The sequence below is a fragment of the Anolis carolinensis genome, chromosome 1 (assembly GCF_035594765.1).
Source record: "Anolis carolinensis isolate JA03-04 chromosome 1, rAnoCar3.1.pri, whole genome shotgun sequence".
Taxonomy (NCBI): domain Eukaryota; kingdom Metazoa; phylum Chordata; class Lepidosauria; order Squamata; family Dactyloidae; genus Anolis; species Anolis carolinensis.
This window is the reverse complement of record NC_085841.1, coordinates 149,721,558-149,742,073: the sequence shown is the minus strand read 5'-3', so window position 1 is coordinate 149,742,073 and position 20,516 is coordinate 149,721,558. Positions and strand designations below refer to the sequence as shown.

The 20,516-nt window shown below is 38.8% G+C and overlaps 1 protein-coding gene across 6 annotated transcripts in view; it reads right to left on the bottom strand.

The window, feature by feature from the left end:
* Positions 1–574: 574 nt before the first annotated feature.
* The window catches only part of kcns3 (potassium voltage-gated channel modifier subfamily S member 3), a 76,860-nt gene continuing 56,918 nt past the window's right edge, over positions 575–20,516 (bottom strand). For all 6 annotated transcript variants that reach the window (XM_062983987.1, XM_062983972.1, XM_062983979.1 and 3 more), the window contains one exon: positions 575–1,248. In XM_062983987.1, the coding sequence (XP_062840057.1) occupies positions 1,211–1,248 (38 nt within the window). In that variant the 3' untranslated portion in view covers positions 575–1,210. The remainder of the gene's footprint in view (positions 1,249–20,516) is intronic.

Below are 20,516 nucleotides of genomic sequence, written 5' to 3'. Positions count from 1 at the left end.
TGCAGTCTGGCCAGCTAGAAAAGGCCAGACGGGCCAGGGCGCACTGGGCAGGAGGCGGGGCACCGTCAGGGCAGTGCCCCCCTCCCGCCCAGCCTGACGGCGCCCCCCCGGGCCTGCGCCCGAGGCGGCGGCGTCAGGTGCCTCTATAGTGGGGCCGGCCCTGCTTATGTGATAAAGTCCCCAGTGCTTCCCTAAATTACCAGTGCTAGGATTCCATGGCAGTTAAAGTGAATTCATAGTTCTACAACTGTGCAGTGCAAAAGGGTCATTTGGTAAAGATATGGAGCGGTGGAATCCTGGTTTTGTAGTTTAGGTTCACCAAGCTATAAACCTACATCTTATATGATGTAACTATGGCAGTTCATGGAATCACAGTACTTACAGTTGTGTAACATGCAAAGGCTCTATGAATTAACTATCTGAAATATCATCTTCGTTTATTGGCCATGATTTTTCATAGGAAGTGAATGATCTAAACAACTGTGTAAAATTTCCGTCAGAGCAGGGAAAAGATTAATCTTGCTTTAATTTGATTACTGGATATAAAGAGTTGTCAAGAATACACACAACAGAACATGGGTAATGTCAAAATTTTATTGGTGTTGAGGTAGCCTGCCTTATTGTGAAGTCATCAGCCGAGATTAGTTGCACATTTGGCCTACTGAAGTTTCCTTTTTTTAAAATAAAGTTCTTCAACAGTAACAAGCAAAGGAGCAGCAAGCGACATTAACTTTAGGTCACAATACATTGTTATCATCATCATCATTCAGCAGCGGAGGTAAATGATGGCAACTGTGACAGGAAGCATTTGGCAGAGTTAGGCAGCACCCATGGGTATTAATTAATGGAGGAGGGGGAAATAGAGGGAAAACAGGTCATATGGATAGGCATTTATTTTATATAAACTCTCTTTCTAGCCAAAAAAGTATAAAATGAGGCTATCAATGGCATGTATGGCTTCTTTTGGGTGGAATGGGGGATTGGTGTGAAGCTGTAGCAGCAAATGCACAATAAGCCATAGCAAAATCTGTCAGTACTGCCTGATGGTTTTGCCACTTACTGCTTTTTGATTATCTCCCCTAGTGCTGTGTGAGAGAGAGCTCCTTTAACCATGTCTCATTTAGTTGGGTTGCTGAAGCATCTCTTCAATATGTGTGGATTCATTTGGCTGTGCTTAGTGCCAGAGGAAACCAGAAGACTACCGGTCCAGTCACAGGTGGGTCTTCGAAGAGACTAAAGATGCACGTTCTACATGAGGGAAACAAACATACACCTTATTTTAAAAAAACAAAAGGCCAAGGCTCGGTTGTTTCAAAAATCAATTCAGACTTCCCGTACGTGGTTCCATAATGGATTTGGACATGCAGATGGGTTTTAATTAATCCAAACTGAAAATATACTTGGCACTGCCATTTTCTTCCTGTTGAGAAGGATGTGAGTACCCATGAAGAACCAGTGTATGTTACCTTTACCTCTCTTTCATTTTCCAAGTGGCTTTTGCTTTTGCAATTACAAATGGTGCAAGAGATTTCAAAACCATAAAACATGGGGAAAACATATACAGTACAACGCCCATATCGGTATCCAGACTTTGCTTGGATACATGAAACTGTTGATAATAATGAACCCAATTATTTTCAACTGAATGAATGACAGAGGTGCCAATAAGGGGATATGGCTTGTACAGAAGGTTCTAAGTGAATATTTGTAATCATATATTCTGGTTCCATGGATACAGGACTCTCATACTGTATAACCAACAAGGAAAGTTGTAATGATGTCACTATGAAGTGACACTTCCCTATCATTTTGTGTTCCCCATTCCACCCTGCTTTTACCTCTCCTCCTCTACCCTTAGCATGCCAAAAGTAACACACAACCATGGGAAAATCAACTATGTCTTTTTATATATTTCCATATTCAGCAATTAATTGCTTTGGTCTTCTTATCAGGAACATTTCTGTACATATCCATCATCATAGTATTGTTGTGATCAATTCAGTATTGGGTATCTCACAATTTCAGACACACAAAGGTTTCCTAGAGTCTGGTTTTCTTCCATCTGGGCATTGATGGGCAGAAAGATAGGCCATAAGGGGGGAAATGACTAACTTATCATCAAGACTTTACCCATAAAAAGTATTCCTTTCTGTTGTAGGGGCGACAAATCCATTTTTGGTTTTATGGCCACTCCTTCTGCACCTGCTCCAAGTTGTATGGGAGGCCTCCTGGTGTCAAACTAGTGATGGAAATAGTTGGACAGCTCCCATACAACTCCAAACTGCTGACAACAGAGAGTGAATTTGCTGCCCTAAAAGCAGCAAATCTACTTGTCACTACAGCTGCCTTCTCCAACCTACCCACTCCATATTTTGGCCGAATTATTAAATAATTCCTAGAAAACGTGATTAATCGTTTGTAGACAACTACTCCAAACCAAGTAGATGAAGAATGGATAGGTGATGAAGACATCAGAAGCAGTCATAGACATCTCATTTATCCTAATGACCTGTAATGTGTGCACTTGCCTGCACATTCATCTGTTTGCATATACAGTAGAGTCTCACTTATCCAAGCTAAACGAGCCAGCAGAAGCTTGGATAAGCGAATATCTTGGATAATAAGGAGGGATTAAGGAAAAGCCTATTAAACATCAAATTAGGTTATGATTTTACAAATTAAGCACCAAAACATCATGTTATACAACAAATCTGACAGAAAAAGTAGTTCAATACACAGTAATGTTATGTTGTAATTACTGTATTTACGAATTTAGCACCAGAATATCACAATATATTGAAAACATTGACAACAAAAATGGCTTGGATTATCCAGAGGCTTGGATAAGTGAGACTCTATTGTATAAGCAAATGTGGACATGCTATCTGAAGGCCATGAGAACCTGGATACCAGTTGTGTTTACAAATTACATGTTGCTTAAGTTAATTACATACATTGACTATAGAGATGACATGAAAATATGGAAATCCATGAATTGATGTGGTCAAATCCTACTAATACATGTTATTGTATGAAAATCATATACCTCTGCACTTTACTAAATGCATATTTAGAGTTAATTCCATTAAGAATTGGATCAAAATATTTAGGGTGAATAAGATATATAGGCAGTCCCCAAATTACAAACAAGATAGGTTCTGTAAGTTTGTTCTTAAGTCAAATTGATATATAAATCAAAGCAGGTACATTTAAAAAGCGCAAATTCATATTTTTTTAGCTTTCAATAGCTTAGGGAAAAGCTAACACTCCTGTGGTGCTTGTTTTGCTGCCTGTGCCCCTGTTCAGAAGATTTTCCCTCCCTTTCTGTCCCTGTGAAAATAGGATTTTAAAAAATATGGCTTGCTGTGGAAACAAAGATTGGAAAGAAAGATTCAGTGGAGACCCCATTTCCCCAGGATAACTCTTTCAGGAATGAATTTTCCTTACTGGGGGTAGATTTCTCTCACTTCCTGTTGTCTCACCACTGTTCTTAACTGAGTCATTTGTAATTCAGATGTTTGTAACTCGGGGACTGCCTGTATAGACAATCTAATAAAACAGCATAAAGGTCACATTTACATTTTATATTCAAGACACTTCTCCTATCCTGAGGTAGAATAAATTAGGTCTCCTTTCTTGGACCTTCTCGTATCTCTCTGAGAAGAAACTGCACTCATTCTCATTACATTTTTTTCACATAAAATCATTAGATAGGCAACTTCCTTCACTTTTGAAGGAAAAACTACAAATAAAAAAGCTATCATTTTTTACCTGATAAAACCTTACTAGGTATTCCAGTGGTAATCTATGGTCAGCCTAGGTCCCTTCCACACAGCTGTATAAAATCCACATTGAACTGGATTATATGGCAGTGTGGACTCAGATAATCCAGTTCAAAGCAGATATTGTGGATTATCTGCCTTGATATTCTGGGTTATATAGCTGTGTGGAAGGGCCCCTAGTTAATCACGGCATCATGCCAGAGGACCTACAAAGGCCTAGAAATGAATTTTCTCTAATAATATCAAAATCCTCTAGCAAAACTTTATGGTCACCTTCCAGCAGAAGTTGACCACAGTGTCATGCTGGAGGGTTTAGATAATTCCTAGAGAGGACATATTAATTAAATCAACAAACAATGAAAGCTACAGAAGTTAAACCCACAAATATAGTGGGCAAATTGCTCTCAGTACTTGAAGAACAGACCTAGAAGCTCCATAATCTAAAATGAAAAACATATTTTAAATGCAAGCTACAACAAGTGTGCAGGTCATTTTCAGATGAAAGTAATAGCAAACCTGGCCCAAATAAATCTTCCCCAGAAAACCATATGATTGGGTCACCGAAAGCTGGGGTAGACTTAAAGGCACATGGCAACAACAAGACACATCCTGTTGCTTATATAATTACTAGGCTGTAGCACATGCCACACCTTTTCCTGAATCTAGAATTACAAACCTGAGAGATGCTGCAGAAACATAGAACTCAGATGGCAAATTTAACCCCAAGACAAACTACTGGACACAGACAATGCCTTTTGAACCATTCATATTCACATTAAACGGGCCTCTCTTTTTTTGCTCTTTTGCTTCAAAATCTGTACAAATAATCCCCAGCTGTCTTTCTTACACTATGAGATTTCAAATCAATCGAGTTCTTTTCTGAGAGTGTCATGGCCCTATTCTCCATACACATATATACGTTTCAGACTGTAATGATGCAATGTGATTAACTGCACTCAGTCTTAACATGCTATGACCTTATAATATAAAGAATCATAGCATTTTATAAGTAAACGTATGGAGCCTCCGGTGGCCTAGGGGATAAAAGCCTCGTGACTTGAAGGTTGGGTTGCTGACCTGAAAGCTGCCAGGTTAGAATCCCACCCAGGGAAAGCGTGGATGAGCTCCCTCTTTCAGCTCCAGCTCCATGCGGGGACATGAGAGAAGCCTCCCACAAGGATGGTAAAACATCAAAAACATCTGGGCGTCCCCTGGGCAACGTCCTTGCAGACGGCCAATTCTCTCACTCCAGAAGCAACTCCGGTTGCTTCTGACACACACACAAAAAAAGTAAACATCCATTTTGTAGCAAACACATCCTTAGTTGTGTTGTCGAAGGCTTTCATGGCCGGGATCACAGGGTTGTTGTATGTTTTCTGGGCTGTATGGCCATGTTCTAGAAGCATTCAACTGGGAGTAGATGGGAGCCAACACTCTGAGGGCAGAGGAGCCCCAAGGACGGCTAATGACTGAACAAAGGATGCCCCCCAGGCAAGAGACAAACCTTTCCAATGCTAATTAGGGTGATTAACTGAAACATTAATGCTGGCTTCCCACTGACAAAGTACTCTTGCTACACCCTGGACTCTCCACAGATATATATTTTTTCCTTTCCTTGCCTAGTTTATCCATGCCTCATAACCTCTGAGGATGCCTGCCATAGATGTGGGTGAAACGTCAGGAGAGAATACTTCTGGAACATGGCCACACAGCCCGAAAGATATACAACAACCCTAACATCCTTAGTTTATTGTGCAGGATAACTGGGTACAATATAGACCAAAATAAGTCAATTTCAGTTCTACACATTTCAAAGGGAGAGATTATTATTATTATATTTATTTATACACCACTTTATCTGCCCAAAGAAGATCATAGCATGGTTTACGTTTCTCCCATTAAAATCAATTAGACTTCACAGTGCTTAATCCCTATGTACAACTCTGGCATTAATGGGTGTATTATATTACCAAATGCTTTTTCTTATTGCAATCAGTGTGTGCTGCTAAAATCTATATGCTTACAATGTTGTCGAGCAAATTTAGGGTTTGTCCCTGGAGCAGGGACGAACCGATGCCCTCTGACCGCAGGATTCGATCCTGGCCAGCGGGGGCACTGCAAATTAAAACCCTATTTCCTACAATAATCTCACCCAAATCCTGAAAAGAGAGCACCGAGTTGTCTTTATTTCGAGTCAGCTGACGCGGATGTCAAGATGCAATCGCTCGCCGTGATGACATGTCACATAATACATGGCAGCAATTTTTATAAGCAAAAAGACAGGCGGAGCAATTCAAATCTCCCTCCCCGCCTTTCCCCGCCCAGTTCCACTCTGATTGGCTCTTTGACTGGGCGGCTCGAAATCCCCCCAATCAGATGGCTTCCTACAGTCTACCAATCAGGGACAAGGGGCGGGCTGAGCAGCGATTAATGGACAGCCAAGCAGATTATGAAAAGGATGGATGAGTCAATATGTCCAATCTACATATTTGTCTGACACGCTGATCTGGTTTATTGACAAAGGGAGAGCTGTTTCCTGAATAATTGTGTGGATGAAGGGTGGGCTATTCTTCCTTCTGATGGCCTGCTCCGAACTCAGAAGGAGGAACAGCCTGAATAATTGTGTGGATGAAGGGTGAGCTATTCTTCCTTCTGATGGCCTGCTCCGAACTCGGAAGGAGGAACAGCCTGAATAATTGTCCATGCAAGAGTAGGTGATAATCTCCTCTGGGCAGGGTACTCCAGCCCATCGGAGGGGGGGGGCTGTCTGCACTTAGCTGAGTCAAACCTCAGTCACTCTATTTTTCGTATATGAGGCATTTTGGGAAGGGAGACATATAGGAATACATTCATAGAATCAGAAATCATATTGCCCACTCCCAGCCACCCAAAGTTCGAGAGTTCATAAAGTTTCATAAGAAAATCCAGGATCCAAGGGAAAAGATTGTAAAGCATGTGGTTTAAAACTGGCCTTTTCCCTTTGCTAACTCCTTTGTCTGGGTAAACAAAAGGAAGTGCTTCTGTCACTGGTTAAAGAAAAGATTAAGGAAGTTGTTATCTCTTGCCTCAGGCTAAAAGGTCAAACACCTTCTGTGCAGGGATAATCCACAGTAAACTCCAGTAAAAAGTCTCAATCACCTTCTACTATAAATTATGAAATATAGAACATAAAGTCTTGATTTTTGAACTATCTTTTACAAAGTCCTGGGGGGGGGGGGGGTCACCTCGATCACAACAATATACTCTTTTCACATACTGTATTTCTTGCTGCCTAAGAAACAGTTAAATACTCTTGCACCTTACCATTAGTCACAACTAGAGCACTCCCATTGAAACAGTGGGATTCATTTATGTGTTGATTCATCAGTCAAAAGGTGATTCAATGCATGTCAAATAAGAGTGAATTCATAGTCAGTTATGTTTACTAGTAACTGGTCTCATCCAGTATTTTACAACCATTCAGCCAGACTACCAAGACAAGAGTGGGAATATTGCAGCATTATTGTTGTTGTTGTTGTTGTTGTTGTTGTTGTTGTTGTTGTTGTTGTTGTTGTTAGAAACTAATGTTATGTCTTGCTACTGGAAATCATTGACAAACTCCTAAAAGTGCAATGGGGAACGAAACAAAATAAGTTGTAAATAAGATGGTTTGAGTGCTGGACTAGACCTCTGGAGGACAGAGTTAGAATCCCTGCTTCGACAAGGCAAGCCACCACTTGACCTTGGATAAGTCATTCTCATATAGCCTCAGAGGAAGGCAAGGGCAAAACTCCTCCGAATAAATCTTGTCAAGAAAATCCCATAATAAGTCCTTCTTAGATAACTATAAACTGGAAATGTTTTGAAGGCACACAAGCCATTATGATAATCAATGTCAAAGAAAATCTATTTCCTTTTAGTTCAATATCAATAGAGCTATCATAGGAAATAAGCCAGACTAAGTACAGGTAATGTTAATTTATATATACAGTATGGCCTCCGTATCCATGGAACAGGTAACCACTTTTTCACCTACCAGCATCAACAAAAATATGTCTAGGGTTTTTCTACATCTTTTTACCTGATTCTTTGCTGTGCTTCTGCCATAAAGTTACACAGAAAGAGCTAACAAATTCCTAGGAAATTTCTAGATCCTCCAGAGTGACTCTATGTTAACTTTGGTCAGATGTCACTCATTTCATTAGGATTTGCTATTATCCATGGTTTCCTGTTTCCATGGTAAGTTTAGCGATGTATCCCCTACAGGTGTGGGGGTCAAACTGTAGAGGTAAATTTAATGTCCAAATTATTGCCTAAGAAGTGGGGTGATGTATTTGCTAAAAGAGTTGGATATGGCTGATTGCAAAGACTGATTGTTTCTCCCTCTTCACCCATTATTACTAAGTGAAAACAGTGTATGAAATAACATTGCATAGGACGACTCTAATTGTTATTTCATTCTTGGGCAGATACAACCTACAAATAAAGTTACCTGTTATAAATGTAATAATGAAGCCTTTTTAAAAATACATGCTGGTTTTATAGGAATTTGATTTTCCAAAATCCAAAAAAGGACTCAGGTTTGCTCCATCACCTATAGTTTTGTTAACCACTACCTTTGATGTTGTAATATAGATTGAAAGGAGAGAGGTTGCTAATTTTAATGTAGTTTTAACTTCAAACAAAACTTCAAAACATGACATTTAAAAGCATAGTCCTCAAATACCTGGCTAACCAGAAAATTGGCCCTTGTGACAATTTGCCACTTCAATCTAGTGCAAGTTGCTATTTGTCAAAGGAACTATTTTTCTATTACGTACAATTTCCTGTTTGTAAGATAAGTTCAAAAATGTATACTACATGGTCAGGCACAATTTCAATTCGAAACCATTAAAAAAGCTTGTAAGAAAGTAAGATAGGACAAGTGTCTCTTCTTGTAGTGTTACAAAAACCATTCTTGCAGTTGGGTTTCATATTATTTGTAATAGCCTATAGATACAATTAAAATAATACCCCAAAATTAAAAACATAGCTCTAAGTCCTATTGTTAGTCCTGATTATAGTGTCAAGCCATTAAATCAGTGGGATTTAACTATGTATTGACTCATCATTCAACAACTCACTAATGAGTGTGCTTAACTGGGACTAACCAACAAGATGGCAGTCCTAAAGTTTGCAAGTTCAACACCTGAAAACGAATTGTAACATCCTATACAGATTAATACACACTACGGGGAACAACAGAATTTAGGCAGCTGAAAAATATTCATATTCTTTCTGGTAAGTTGATCATATCTTCCTTGCTGAAATAGCAAAAGAGATATATTGTGTGAAATGCCTCAGTGGAGCATTCCTCAAAAAGAAATATGCTTGCCTTTCTGTAGTGATCTTTCTGCTAGGTCTGGCAGATAGTGGCACAGAAATCTCTCTCCCGAGGCTCCTTTCAGTGGGCAATAGGAAAGGTTCTGGATAAGATCTTCACTTTGCTTTATCTTGTACATACATATATACATACCAAAATCATAATTTATATTAATGCATTCCTTATCTATGGAAATGTGAAAACCTTGAAGCAACTAAGTCAGGTTTTGCTTTTTACAACAAAACTTTAACAATGCAGTTGGACTTGTGGAAGAAGATCCCTTCCGCACAGCCATATAACCCAGAATATCAAGGCAGAATAACCCACAATATCTGCTTTGAACTGGAATATCTGAGTCCATACTGCCAAATGTTCCAGTTCAAAGCAGATAATGTGGGATTTTATTCAGCTGTGTGGAAGAAGCCTAAAGGTCTGATTTGTAAAGGGAGAGGACAATTTTGAAAGAACTATAAGTGTGGAAAGGGGTAAATGTTCTCATTTCTCTCCACTCCCATAAGAGCTTGGGATATCTACTCTTTTGGATAAATGTCTGGGAACCTCTCAACCCATATAACTGGGCTCATGTCTAGGGGGTTCTAGAAATTGCTGTCCAAAACAATAACTTATCTCAACTCTTGTCTATACAAAATAAATTAGGATGAGGAGCCTTATATTTGTTTTGTGCCATGGTTGTTGATCAGCAGGTGAGGCAGAAGGTGATGACTTTGAATGCGATTTCCTTCTTCTTGACAGGGGGACTGGATGGCCCATGAGGTCTCTTCCAACTCTACTATTCTATGATTCTATGATTCTATGACTTCAATTGTCTCACTCCATAATAGATTAGCATAATAGATTAGCATTGCCAGATCTCTGGGCCTGGTCCTGAGTTTCCAGTTTTCATGGGTCATCCCCTGATAGGAGATGACAATGTCCTGATAGGAGATGACAGCTTTGGTGGGCTTAGTTCCAGGCAAGAGTAATGGGCCATGTACAAACCTCTTCAGTTGCAATAGCTTGCTACAATTTGAATGGCTTTGTTGATTTGTTGCAACTTGCAAAGTTTCTCTAGGGCAGAGCTTTCAGAACACATACACTTTTATCATCATTTTTCAACACAGTAATTCAGCCTTACTAGCAAAGCAGAGGTTAAACCAAACCCTTATAAGAGATACAGACCCCTTCTACACTGCCCTTATATCCCAGGATCTGATCTCAGGTTACCATATTTGAACTGGATTATATGAGTCCCCATTGCCATATAATCTGGAATAAGAAGATAATCTGAGATCAGATCCTGGAATATAGTGCGATGTAGAAAGGGCCATAGGCCCATACATATATTTTGATAACAAAATCTAAAGGGACACAATCTATGTCACAAAAGCCTTTCATTTGTATTTCTGAAATTTTATGATTTGTAAGATAATGACATACTTTGTCAAGATTTTTCTCTCAGATGCACCAACACCACAGAGCTAACTAAGTATGTTAGCTCAAATCCTGAGAACCCGCTTGAATTCAATAAGACTAACTCTACAAAACACATATATATGTAAAGAGCCATAGGATTGTAGAATTAACAATAAAAGGCCCAAATGAATATTACATGTTTACATTTTGACATACCAACTCCCTCCCCTGCCCCAATTCCAGATACTCAATGTTGTTTCCCAACAGAATTTGCACACTAATTCCTCAGGTGAAATTGTAGTAGTAGTTGTTGTGTGCTTTCAAGTCATTTCCAATTTATGGTGAAATTATCACGGGTATTCTCGCACTGAGAGTTATGTGACTTAAGCAAGGTCACTCAATGGGTTTATATGACAAAGTGGGGAATTGTAGTTGAATGCTCAAACCACTGCACTATGTTAGCTCTACAGGTCAATTTACCTCCAACAAACTTGTTTTAATCTATTTATACTCTTTTTTCCTAACGATCTTTGGCTGTAATCCTGTACATACTTATACTGAGGAAGAGCTAAAAACGTGGATGTTCCACTGTGCTTTTGATTAGATTGTTCCCCAGAGAATCTTGCCGCAGCTATGACCTAAAATGTTGTCCTTGCATTCTTCTATTGTTTCCTACCCAGAGTTATAATACTTTACCTTGTACTCCCTCCATCCCTAATTTTTCCCATCTGACATCTGCAATTTATCCATGAGCCCTGTCCTCACAACTGGTTTACACTAGCCTACCCGCCCGAGCCTAGAAACTGTTTACTATTTCTGATCACTGATTGTTGTTCGATGGCTGTTTTATACTGTGTCATGTTGTTGCTGTTTTCATATTGTTTTATGATGTTGTTTATGAATTTTAAGTTTGTTGTTTGGGCTTCTCCCCATGTAAGCCGCCCTGAGTCCCTTCGGGGAGATGGCGGCAGGATACAAAAATAAAGTTGTTGTTGTTGTTGTTGTTGTTGTTATTGTTAATCCCTATGGAGGAATGAAGAAGACTGGAATTGGGTGCTGGGACTGGACAGTTCTTAAGTTCAATGGTTTTTGCAGGAAGCCACCAACACTCTTTAAATAGGAGAATTTAGCAGAATATCAAACTGAAGTCTGAGCCAAACTTCTCTGCTTCTATACAGGCAGCTGCCCAATCATTTAAATGAGGCTGCCAAAAAAAAGGCAATTACAAGACATAAAGTGAGATTCACAGGCAATTATTGTAAATGAATTTTATCTTCTAAAGAAACTAAGTGCATGCTTGTGCATATAAATGGAAGCTTTTCCAATGCAAGTATCGGCTTTAGTCTCAGACTCCCCCTCTGACTGCATACACCCTTTCTGGGGGGAAATAATAGAATTGAGATGGAGTAGTTATGGGTGGCCATTTTCAAAATATATTGTTGTGAGAAGGCACATTAGAATGAAAACTTAGTATAGTCTTAGCCCAAAAAGCATGACAAATCATTCTGAAATCTTCTATAACAAAGCTCTCTGTGAGTCTGTCTCCTTACTTCTTTTGTGAGCTATCACAAACTGGGGTAAGGTAATAACAGTATGTATGTCTGGAAAACCTGAGCTTTTTCACTGTGAAAACCTCCCTAAATACTCCAGCTCTTGAATCCTGCTGTTCTTTGTTTGGGAGGTCATCACCCAAGCCTTTTGACAGCTGCCAGTGGAAGCTTTCATTCCAATACAAAAAGCAGACCCAGGAGACGTGCAAGCTACAGCAAAGGCATCGAAGCCCCACTTTATATCTGACCTCTTTTCTGTTTGAAAATTAAGTACAAATTATTGTACTTGGCTGCATGTGGCCTTACCTTAATGACCTTCGAAGTACTTTAGTAAGACCAGTTTCTGGTGGTTTTGACACTTATGATGAGGCATGGGAGCCAGCATGGTGTAGTAGTTTGAGCATTGGACTGCTATTCTGAAGACTCAGTGTGTTTCGATTTGATCATGAAACCCACTGGGTGACCTTGGGTAAAACATGCACTCTCAGTCCCAGAGAACTCTGTCAGAGGGTCACCTTGTGGGCACCATAAATTAGAAATTATGTGACGACACTTAACAATGATGTTTGTGAAAGTTCATAAATTACATGAACATTCAGACATCTTGATGGAAAGGCAGGAATGGATTCAGGTAAATTCATACTCTGGAGTAGTCTGATCTCAAAACACCAGAGCTTAACAAAACAGTTGTTAAGATTTAGAGGAATTCAGAATCTAATCTGGTTGACTTTATCTTTAGCAAGTATATTTGATGCAGTACATTAATAGATATCTCAAACTTAAAGACTATATCCCCTAGATGGGTCTGTTGCAACTCTGAGAACTGTGGGAGAAGCCCTTTTCGTTTGTTCCATCTACACTGACCATTTAGTTCAGTGTGAATGCAGATCACTCTATGGGCAGCTACAAAATGCATGCAGGCTCACTGGGTTTAACCCAGGGAAAACCACTTAACTTGACTGCACCCCAGCCTGCATTTTGTGGCTGTGTAGAACTGCCCTTGTCCCACAACCTTCCAGGCATATTCATGGAAACAATGGAAGAGGGCTACGCAGTGACTGCTCCCATATTTTGGAATTCCCTCCCTAGGGAAACCAAGACGGTCCTGTCCTTACTTTCTTTCTCATTGGCAGGCCAAAACATTCCTGTGCTTGTTGGCTTTTATAAACTGATGAGGGTTAGGTTTCTGGTTGCTTCTAGACTTTGGAACTCTTTATTTAGGGAAGTAAGAACAATTCCCTTTTTGCTGTCTTTCCAAGGGTAAGTGGAAACTTTCCTATTCTATTCTAGACAGGCTTTTAGGAATTGACTGTAATGATCTTCTTAGTATGTGTTGTTTGTTAACTTTTTATAGTTTGCTTTTAATGATTTTTAAATACTTAATGATAGAGTGTTGACGGCTTTTATAAAAATTGTACATATACACAAACTGATTGACTAAGATGCCTTTAGTAGTAGTAGTAGTAGTAGTAGTAGTAATAATAATAATAATAATAATAATAATAATAATAATAATAATAATAGAAAAAGATTCTGGGTGATGGCATGTTAATATAGTTGATATTGTTGCCCCCTGGTGGCACAATCTCCTTTAAATTGGCTCTTTTTATACTATGAAGTTGCTGTCACAAACCTGCTGGTTTCAAAATGCCTTGAGGTACAAACCTCACAATTCAATTTCTGATGTACGAGGATGAGGTTTGTAGTCCATGCATTTAGAAACATCCAGCTTGCAGAAGGCTATCTTAAAACATGATTGTCCATTGATTACTTCATCACCAATTTGTATCTCTCTTCTTGTCATCACTACTCCAGAAACACATATGCTATTGTATCACTCATCGAACACTGTGAATTTCTTATTAGGATTGTAGACATTTGATAAAAAATGGAAAGGGGCTAAGTGCAATTGCTAGTAGAGTAGAAGCGACTTATTAAAATAAATAGGATGCTAAGTCAATATGGAAGCCATCTGAGTGACCTGGGAAAATCACAATCTGTCAGTCTCAGAGGAAGGCAAATGTAACCCCCTTCTGAACAAATCTTCACAAGAAAGCTTTGTGGTATGTTTGCCTTAGGGTTGTCATAGATTGGAAATGACTCAAAGGCACACCACAGCAAAAACAATTCAATATTAATTCAAGTCCCTTTGATTTGGTCAGTCTACTGTAGCTGAGACTAAAAGGTAGATTTTGATTATGTCTTTAGTCCTCTTAGAGGATACAGATCCAATAAAATGCTAAAGTGTTGGAATCTATGAAATTTACGGGGAAGTAATAAAATGTGCCTGTCTCCACTAGCAATGTTAAGTGGCAACTATCCAGGAAAAGCATCATCATTTCATTCTTCAACACCAATGAACTGGAACTGGCAGTGCTGAATATGACAGAATGGAGGGTTTTTCTTAGAAGAATAATTAATTGACATGCCTACTCCATCTTGGGAAGAACAGACTTTCTCGAGGGCAGACAATCTGGCCTCTGATAAGGGGCATCCAAAGCCCAAGGACAAAAAAACCAACTGGGGTTCTGATCTTTTTTATAGAAGAAAATCATTAATATTTACTAATTATCATGTAAATATTTTTTTAAAATCTACCTCTGTCATTATTAATTGCTACCAAATCAATTTCAGATCATGGCAACCCTAAGAATAAGAGACCTCAAAGTCATCCAGTTAGCAACAGCCATGCCAACTCAGTGCCATGGTTTCCTTGATTGAATCTATCCAGCTGTATCTTTCTACTTAGCATGCCCCAATTTGACTTCAAATAGGACTGAATTTGTAGCTGCAGAAGACTAGGGAGCTGAGCTAAAGTGCTGTCCTATACATGTTGATCTTCTCTCTTTCATTCAAAAATCAGGGATTAAGCAGGCTGTTCCACAAATTCTCATTCTGTGCCTGTGTTGTCAAAGAGAGCTATTAAAGAAGATAGCTCTCTAGAAGCCAAGATAACTAAAATGAGACAGTTGAATTTTGGTCCTATCATGAGAAGGCATGGCTCACTGGAAAATATGGAAAATTCAGAGTATGCTAATATGATAGGTTGTTGACGTGTGTTTTTACTAATTCTAGTTCTATCTCTCTCTTTTTAGCTTGCTTCTAAGATACCTTGCTGGCAACATTGGGGGAAAGGAAGGGAATACATTAATATACAAAATTAAAACAGATTTCTAAACATCTCTTTAAATTGCAAGCTTGCTTGCAATGTTCTTGGTCTACATTAATTTGATATTGATTCTAGTTACTTCTGGCACTCATTGACTGAAAGTTAAACAATTGTGAAAATAAATTAATAATTAAATGTGTTCATTCCAAACTTTGCAAAACACACGATCGTTATATGATGAACAACTATATCTATCGTATTCAAAAGAGACATCATTGTCATGTTTGCAACCCTATTGGGGGGAAGACAAAGGACTTACCTATGCTGATCACTTAGGTTGGTGTGTGTCTGGATCAGCCCCACAGCAGATAAATGCTTCATAGGGCTAATCCATGAAGACAGTTAGGCTGGATATACACTGCCTATAATTCCCTTTCAGAATGTGGATGGATTGATTTGGATTATAGGGCAGTGTAGACTTATATACTTCAGTTCAATGCAGATAATCAGTATTCTGAAACTGGATTATAGGGAAATGTAGATTCAGCCTTAGACTGGTTCCTAACCAGAACTGGTCACAACTGCCATGACAACAATCCCATGTTCTCTGGGCTCAGGTGGCCTGGAGACACTGGATGGCAGTGCCATCATCCCCCACCCATATCATACAACATGGCGCCTACCTTCTCCTTGGCACTCTACCCGATGTCAGGCAGTGCCTTCATGGGCCAAGAGGAAGGGGAAGGGGAGAGGGCACTTCCCTCCTCCCACCTCCCATGTCCCTTAGTGTGGCAGCACTCTACCTGACATTAGGCAGAGGGCCAAGGTGAAGGCAGGTGCCTTGTCACAGGTGGGGAGAGCAATGACATGGGTGGCAAGAGGGAGACCCTGAGAGTGGCTGTTTGTGTGCCTTGTTAGTAGGGACTCTCTGTTACCTCTGAAGCAGCTGAGGGAGTCCCTGTATGGGTACCACAAAGGTCCAGTCTGAGACATCAGATTGAGCCCGCATTTTGTGACAGTGAAGAAGGGCCCTAAGTGACCTATTTAGAAGTTTTCATAGTTGATATAGTTTTCTGTACCATTGATTTTCCTCCTTTTAAAGTAATTATTTATTTAGTTTTAAAAATCACATTCCCACATTAACAATACATCATGTTTATTAATCATTTTGAAAAGGAAAATACATTATTTAGGACTCAATTCAAACTAGATCATGGTTCTTGTTGCAAAAAAATAAATAAAATACTAGGCTTTGCTTTGATTTCAAGAAATTTGATGTGAGTGCATGTGCATGCACCCAAAGCTTTATAGGTGGTTGTTTAGCTTATGGCTCAACTACACCAGGCAGTTTAGTCCAATAGAAATGTATCCCAGAACTGCCCTGTATCTGTCACGTTCATGCCAGATCTGATGTCATGCTTACAGCTATAGACACCAAAGTAATGTTTCTGTGTCCCATTTGGACAGCAGATCAGGCTGAATCAGAGCTGTCAAGATACCCTGAAGATGGAGGATACTCCAGAGTTTCAAGATAATGCTGGATTATCCCCAATTTTATTTGAAGCGGGACAAAGCCTGTTTAAATCATAAACCTCTGGCATACTAACCAAACATAGCTCTGTGTTGTGAAGATAGACAGCCTTCCATTAGAAGTGAGTCTGGGGTTTTTGGCTAGTGGAGACAAAGCCCCCTTTCCCCCTTACTGTTCATCTTTGCATTAGAAACGCTAATTAACTCAATCAGAGATGACACAGAATTAAAGGGAGCAAAAATTAGAAAGGAACAATATAAGATTAAGGCTTATGCCGACGACTTAATTTGTATTATAGAAGAGCCAGTCAGAACGGTAGGTAATTGGCTAAATAAATTGGAAAATTTCGGGAAAATTTCAGGACTTAAAATAAACAAAGATAAGACCATCTTCCTAACAAAGAACATGACGGAGAAAAGACAGTTCGAATTAACAACAATTTCTGGAATTAAAGTTAGTAAAAAAATAAAATATTTAGGTATAATATTGACAGCCAAGAACTCACAATTGATAGAAAATAATTACGATACTAGATGGAAGGATATTCAAAAAAATTTAGCAACCTGGAAAGATCAGAAACTATCACTCATGGGGAGAATAGCGGCAATTAAAATGACAATCCTACCGAAGATGCTTTTCTTATTTCAATGCATCCCGATAATTAGAAATGCAGTAAGATTCAAAAAATGGAACAAAGATATAAACAAATTTATTTGGTCAAACAAAAAACCTAGAATTAAAAGAGTATACATGATTGACGGAAAAAAAAGAGGGGGACTGGCACTCCCAGACCTACAATTATATCACGAGGCCTGCGGATTAATGTGGATTTGAGATTGGACTACGCTAAAAAAACCGAAATTATTGACGCTAGAAGGGGCAGACCTTCGCTTTGGATGGCATGCCTATTTATGGTATGAAAAAAGAAAAATAGAAATTTTGGGGATCATTTTATTCGGTCATCCCTAATAAAGATCTGGGATAAGTATAAGAGAAGGACCTTTTTGAAAACACCTCTATGGGTCTCCCCCTTAGAGGCATGCCAAAGAAGAGAAATGGGAGGAATACTCTGGCCAAAATATAAGGACATATTAACCAAAGAAAAGGGAACTTTTAAACCCAAAACACAGGAAAGGCTAAGTCAGGATTTTAAGAATATAGGGTGGTTCCAATATGCCCAAATTAAAGAGTACTTTAACATAGATAAGAAGATAGGATTCGAAGACAAAGAAACATGCTGGGATAAAATTATACAATTAGAATCCAAAATTATATCAAAAATTTATAAAAAAATATTAGAGTGGACTACAGAGCAAGTTAGCATCAAAGAATGTATGACCAAATGGGCAAGAAATATTGGGAACCCAATTAAATTAGAGGAGTGGGAGAAATGCTGGAATAAAAGACTAAAATACACATACTCGGTAGATCTTAAAGAAAATTGGATTAAAATTTTTTTTAGATGGCACCTAACCCCCAAAAACTCTCCAAAATTTATTAAAAAACCTCCAATAAATGCTGGAAATGTGGAGATCAGGAAGGCTCCTACTATCATTGTTGGTGGACCTGTAAGAGAGCCAAGGAGTTCTGGAAAGAAATACACAAAAATATACAAAAAATCCTGTCAATCAAGATTAATCTAGACCCCAAGATACTGTTACTAGGAATGCTAGACTTGGAGGATAGAAACAAAGAAATTCTATTCTGCTACCTAACTACGGCGGCAAGATTAGTATATGCAAAAGAATGGAGAACGAAAATCAAACCAGAAATAAATGCCTGGTTTATTAAAATTCTGGAAATTATGAACATGGATAAATTAACATTTTTACTTTCAAACACACAGGGTAGACCAAAAAAAGCGACAAATTGGGAGCTAATGAAAGATTACTTAAGAAATGAAAACTTTAAGGTGATAATATAGATGATATGTATACACTCTTTGGATGAGCAACATTGGGCGAGAGTTAGGCCTCAGGTTAAATGAAGGACTGAACTTAAGAGGAAATAGAACAGTATTGAATGCATTAAGGAGAAAAAAAAATAACACTAGATAATAGATGGAAGTCAATTTTAACGCATATGTGTGTCTTTGGTTTTGGTTTTTTTTGTTTGTTTTTTTTTGTCTGTCACGATGGGAGGGGGATTATATGTTCACTATCTATGTTCAGTTTTGTTTTGTATTGGTCATGACATTGTATTTCACGCAAGATATAAGAGCACAATAAAAATTTATTATAAAAAAAAAAGAAGTGAGTCTGGGGTTTTTGGCTAGTGGAGACAAAGCCCTGGATGTGCTTATAAGTGGGGTTTTTTAATTGCTTAGCAAACGTCAATGGACTCTGCATATATACTAATCAAATATGGAAGATAGGGCTTTTATGAAAAGGCACCTTTAGAGGTGGGGAAGGGTTAAAAGTAAATTATCTTCTCACACATATCCTGTGTGGGTAATTCACATGAAAAAATAATATACATCATTTCAGGCTGATCAGTGCTTGGGGGATTGTACCAGAAGAATCTTTAATGTTTTTGGCTGGGTAGAGTCAGCTGCTTTGCTCCCTCTGGTTATATGGTCATTTTGTATTATTGTGTTATTCTGAGCAACTGCATTTTGACCATCCTACTGTAAGCCATCTTGAATCCCATTCTGATAGGATAAACAAACAAGAAATAAACTCAGGAAACAATTTCATGAAGTGCCGTATTATAAAAGCCACCCGTGGAAAGTTTGCATTTGATAGACATTGGCATAAGCATAACAAAGACCTCCAGGTATCAGAAATTCCCACAAGATCAAATTAATATTGAAATATATAGCCAGTAAGGTATGAAAAATTCATAATCCACATAGTGTTTCCGGGCTTATTGGAGAATCAGGGGACAAGATAGTATTTCAAGGGGTGGGGTGGGAAGCGGGGATAATCTATGGCTTTAGCAGCAACATTTGCTATTGGCTGATCATGGAAAATAATTACTATGCCAATTTATATTTTCTGGGGGGAGAGGAAGTGCAAGGATTTAGAAAAAAATAAAAGTGTATAGAAACCTGAGAAAAACAGTCTTTTATAACATTTTGGACACTGGTAATAACTTTCACTAAACCTTTACATTTAAATTAAGTGCAAGCCAAACTACTAATAGCAAAGCACACTACTACCTACCCAGTTAATTTTAACTTCTGAATTTTAATATACATTTTATCAGTGAATTTGAACCTGTATTTTAACTTGTATGGTGTGTCTTGTTATATGTATTTTAATAGCCTTGTGTTTTATCTTTCTGTTTTAACCATGTTGTTTGGTTGGATGGTTGCATGCTGCAAGTCGCTTCTGATGTGAGAGAATCAGCCGTCTACAAAGATGCTGCCCAAGGGACGCTGGGATGTGTTACGATCCTGTAGGGAGGCTTCTCTTCTTAAGCCAATGCCTTAAATCAAGAAATAGCTTCCTAATATCTACAGAGATACTCGCAGGAACACCTCAGCAAGTCCAAAAGTGGCAGGCTATAACCTGGAACCTCAATCAGTGACTGATACCAGATGAGAGACTCCTTCCTGGGCACAAAGAAGACTGAGTGACTTGGAAGGTGCTGAACAGGCTGCGTTCTGAAACCAAGAGATGCAGAGCCAACCTTAAGAAATGGGGCTACAAAGTGGAGCCCACAACATGTGAGTGTGAAGAAGAGCAAACACAGACCACTTACTACAATGCAGTCTGAGCCCTGCCACATGCACAATGGAAGACTTTCTTAGAGTGACACCAGAGGCACTCCAAGTGGCCAGCTTCTG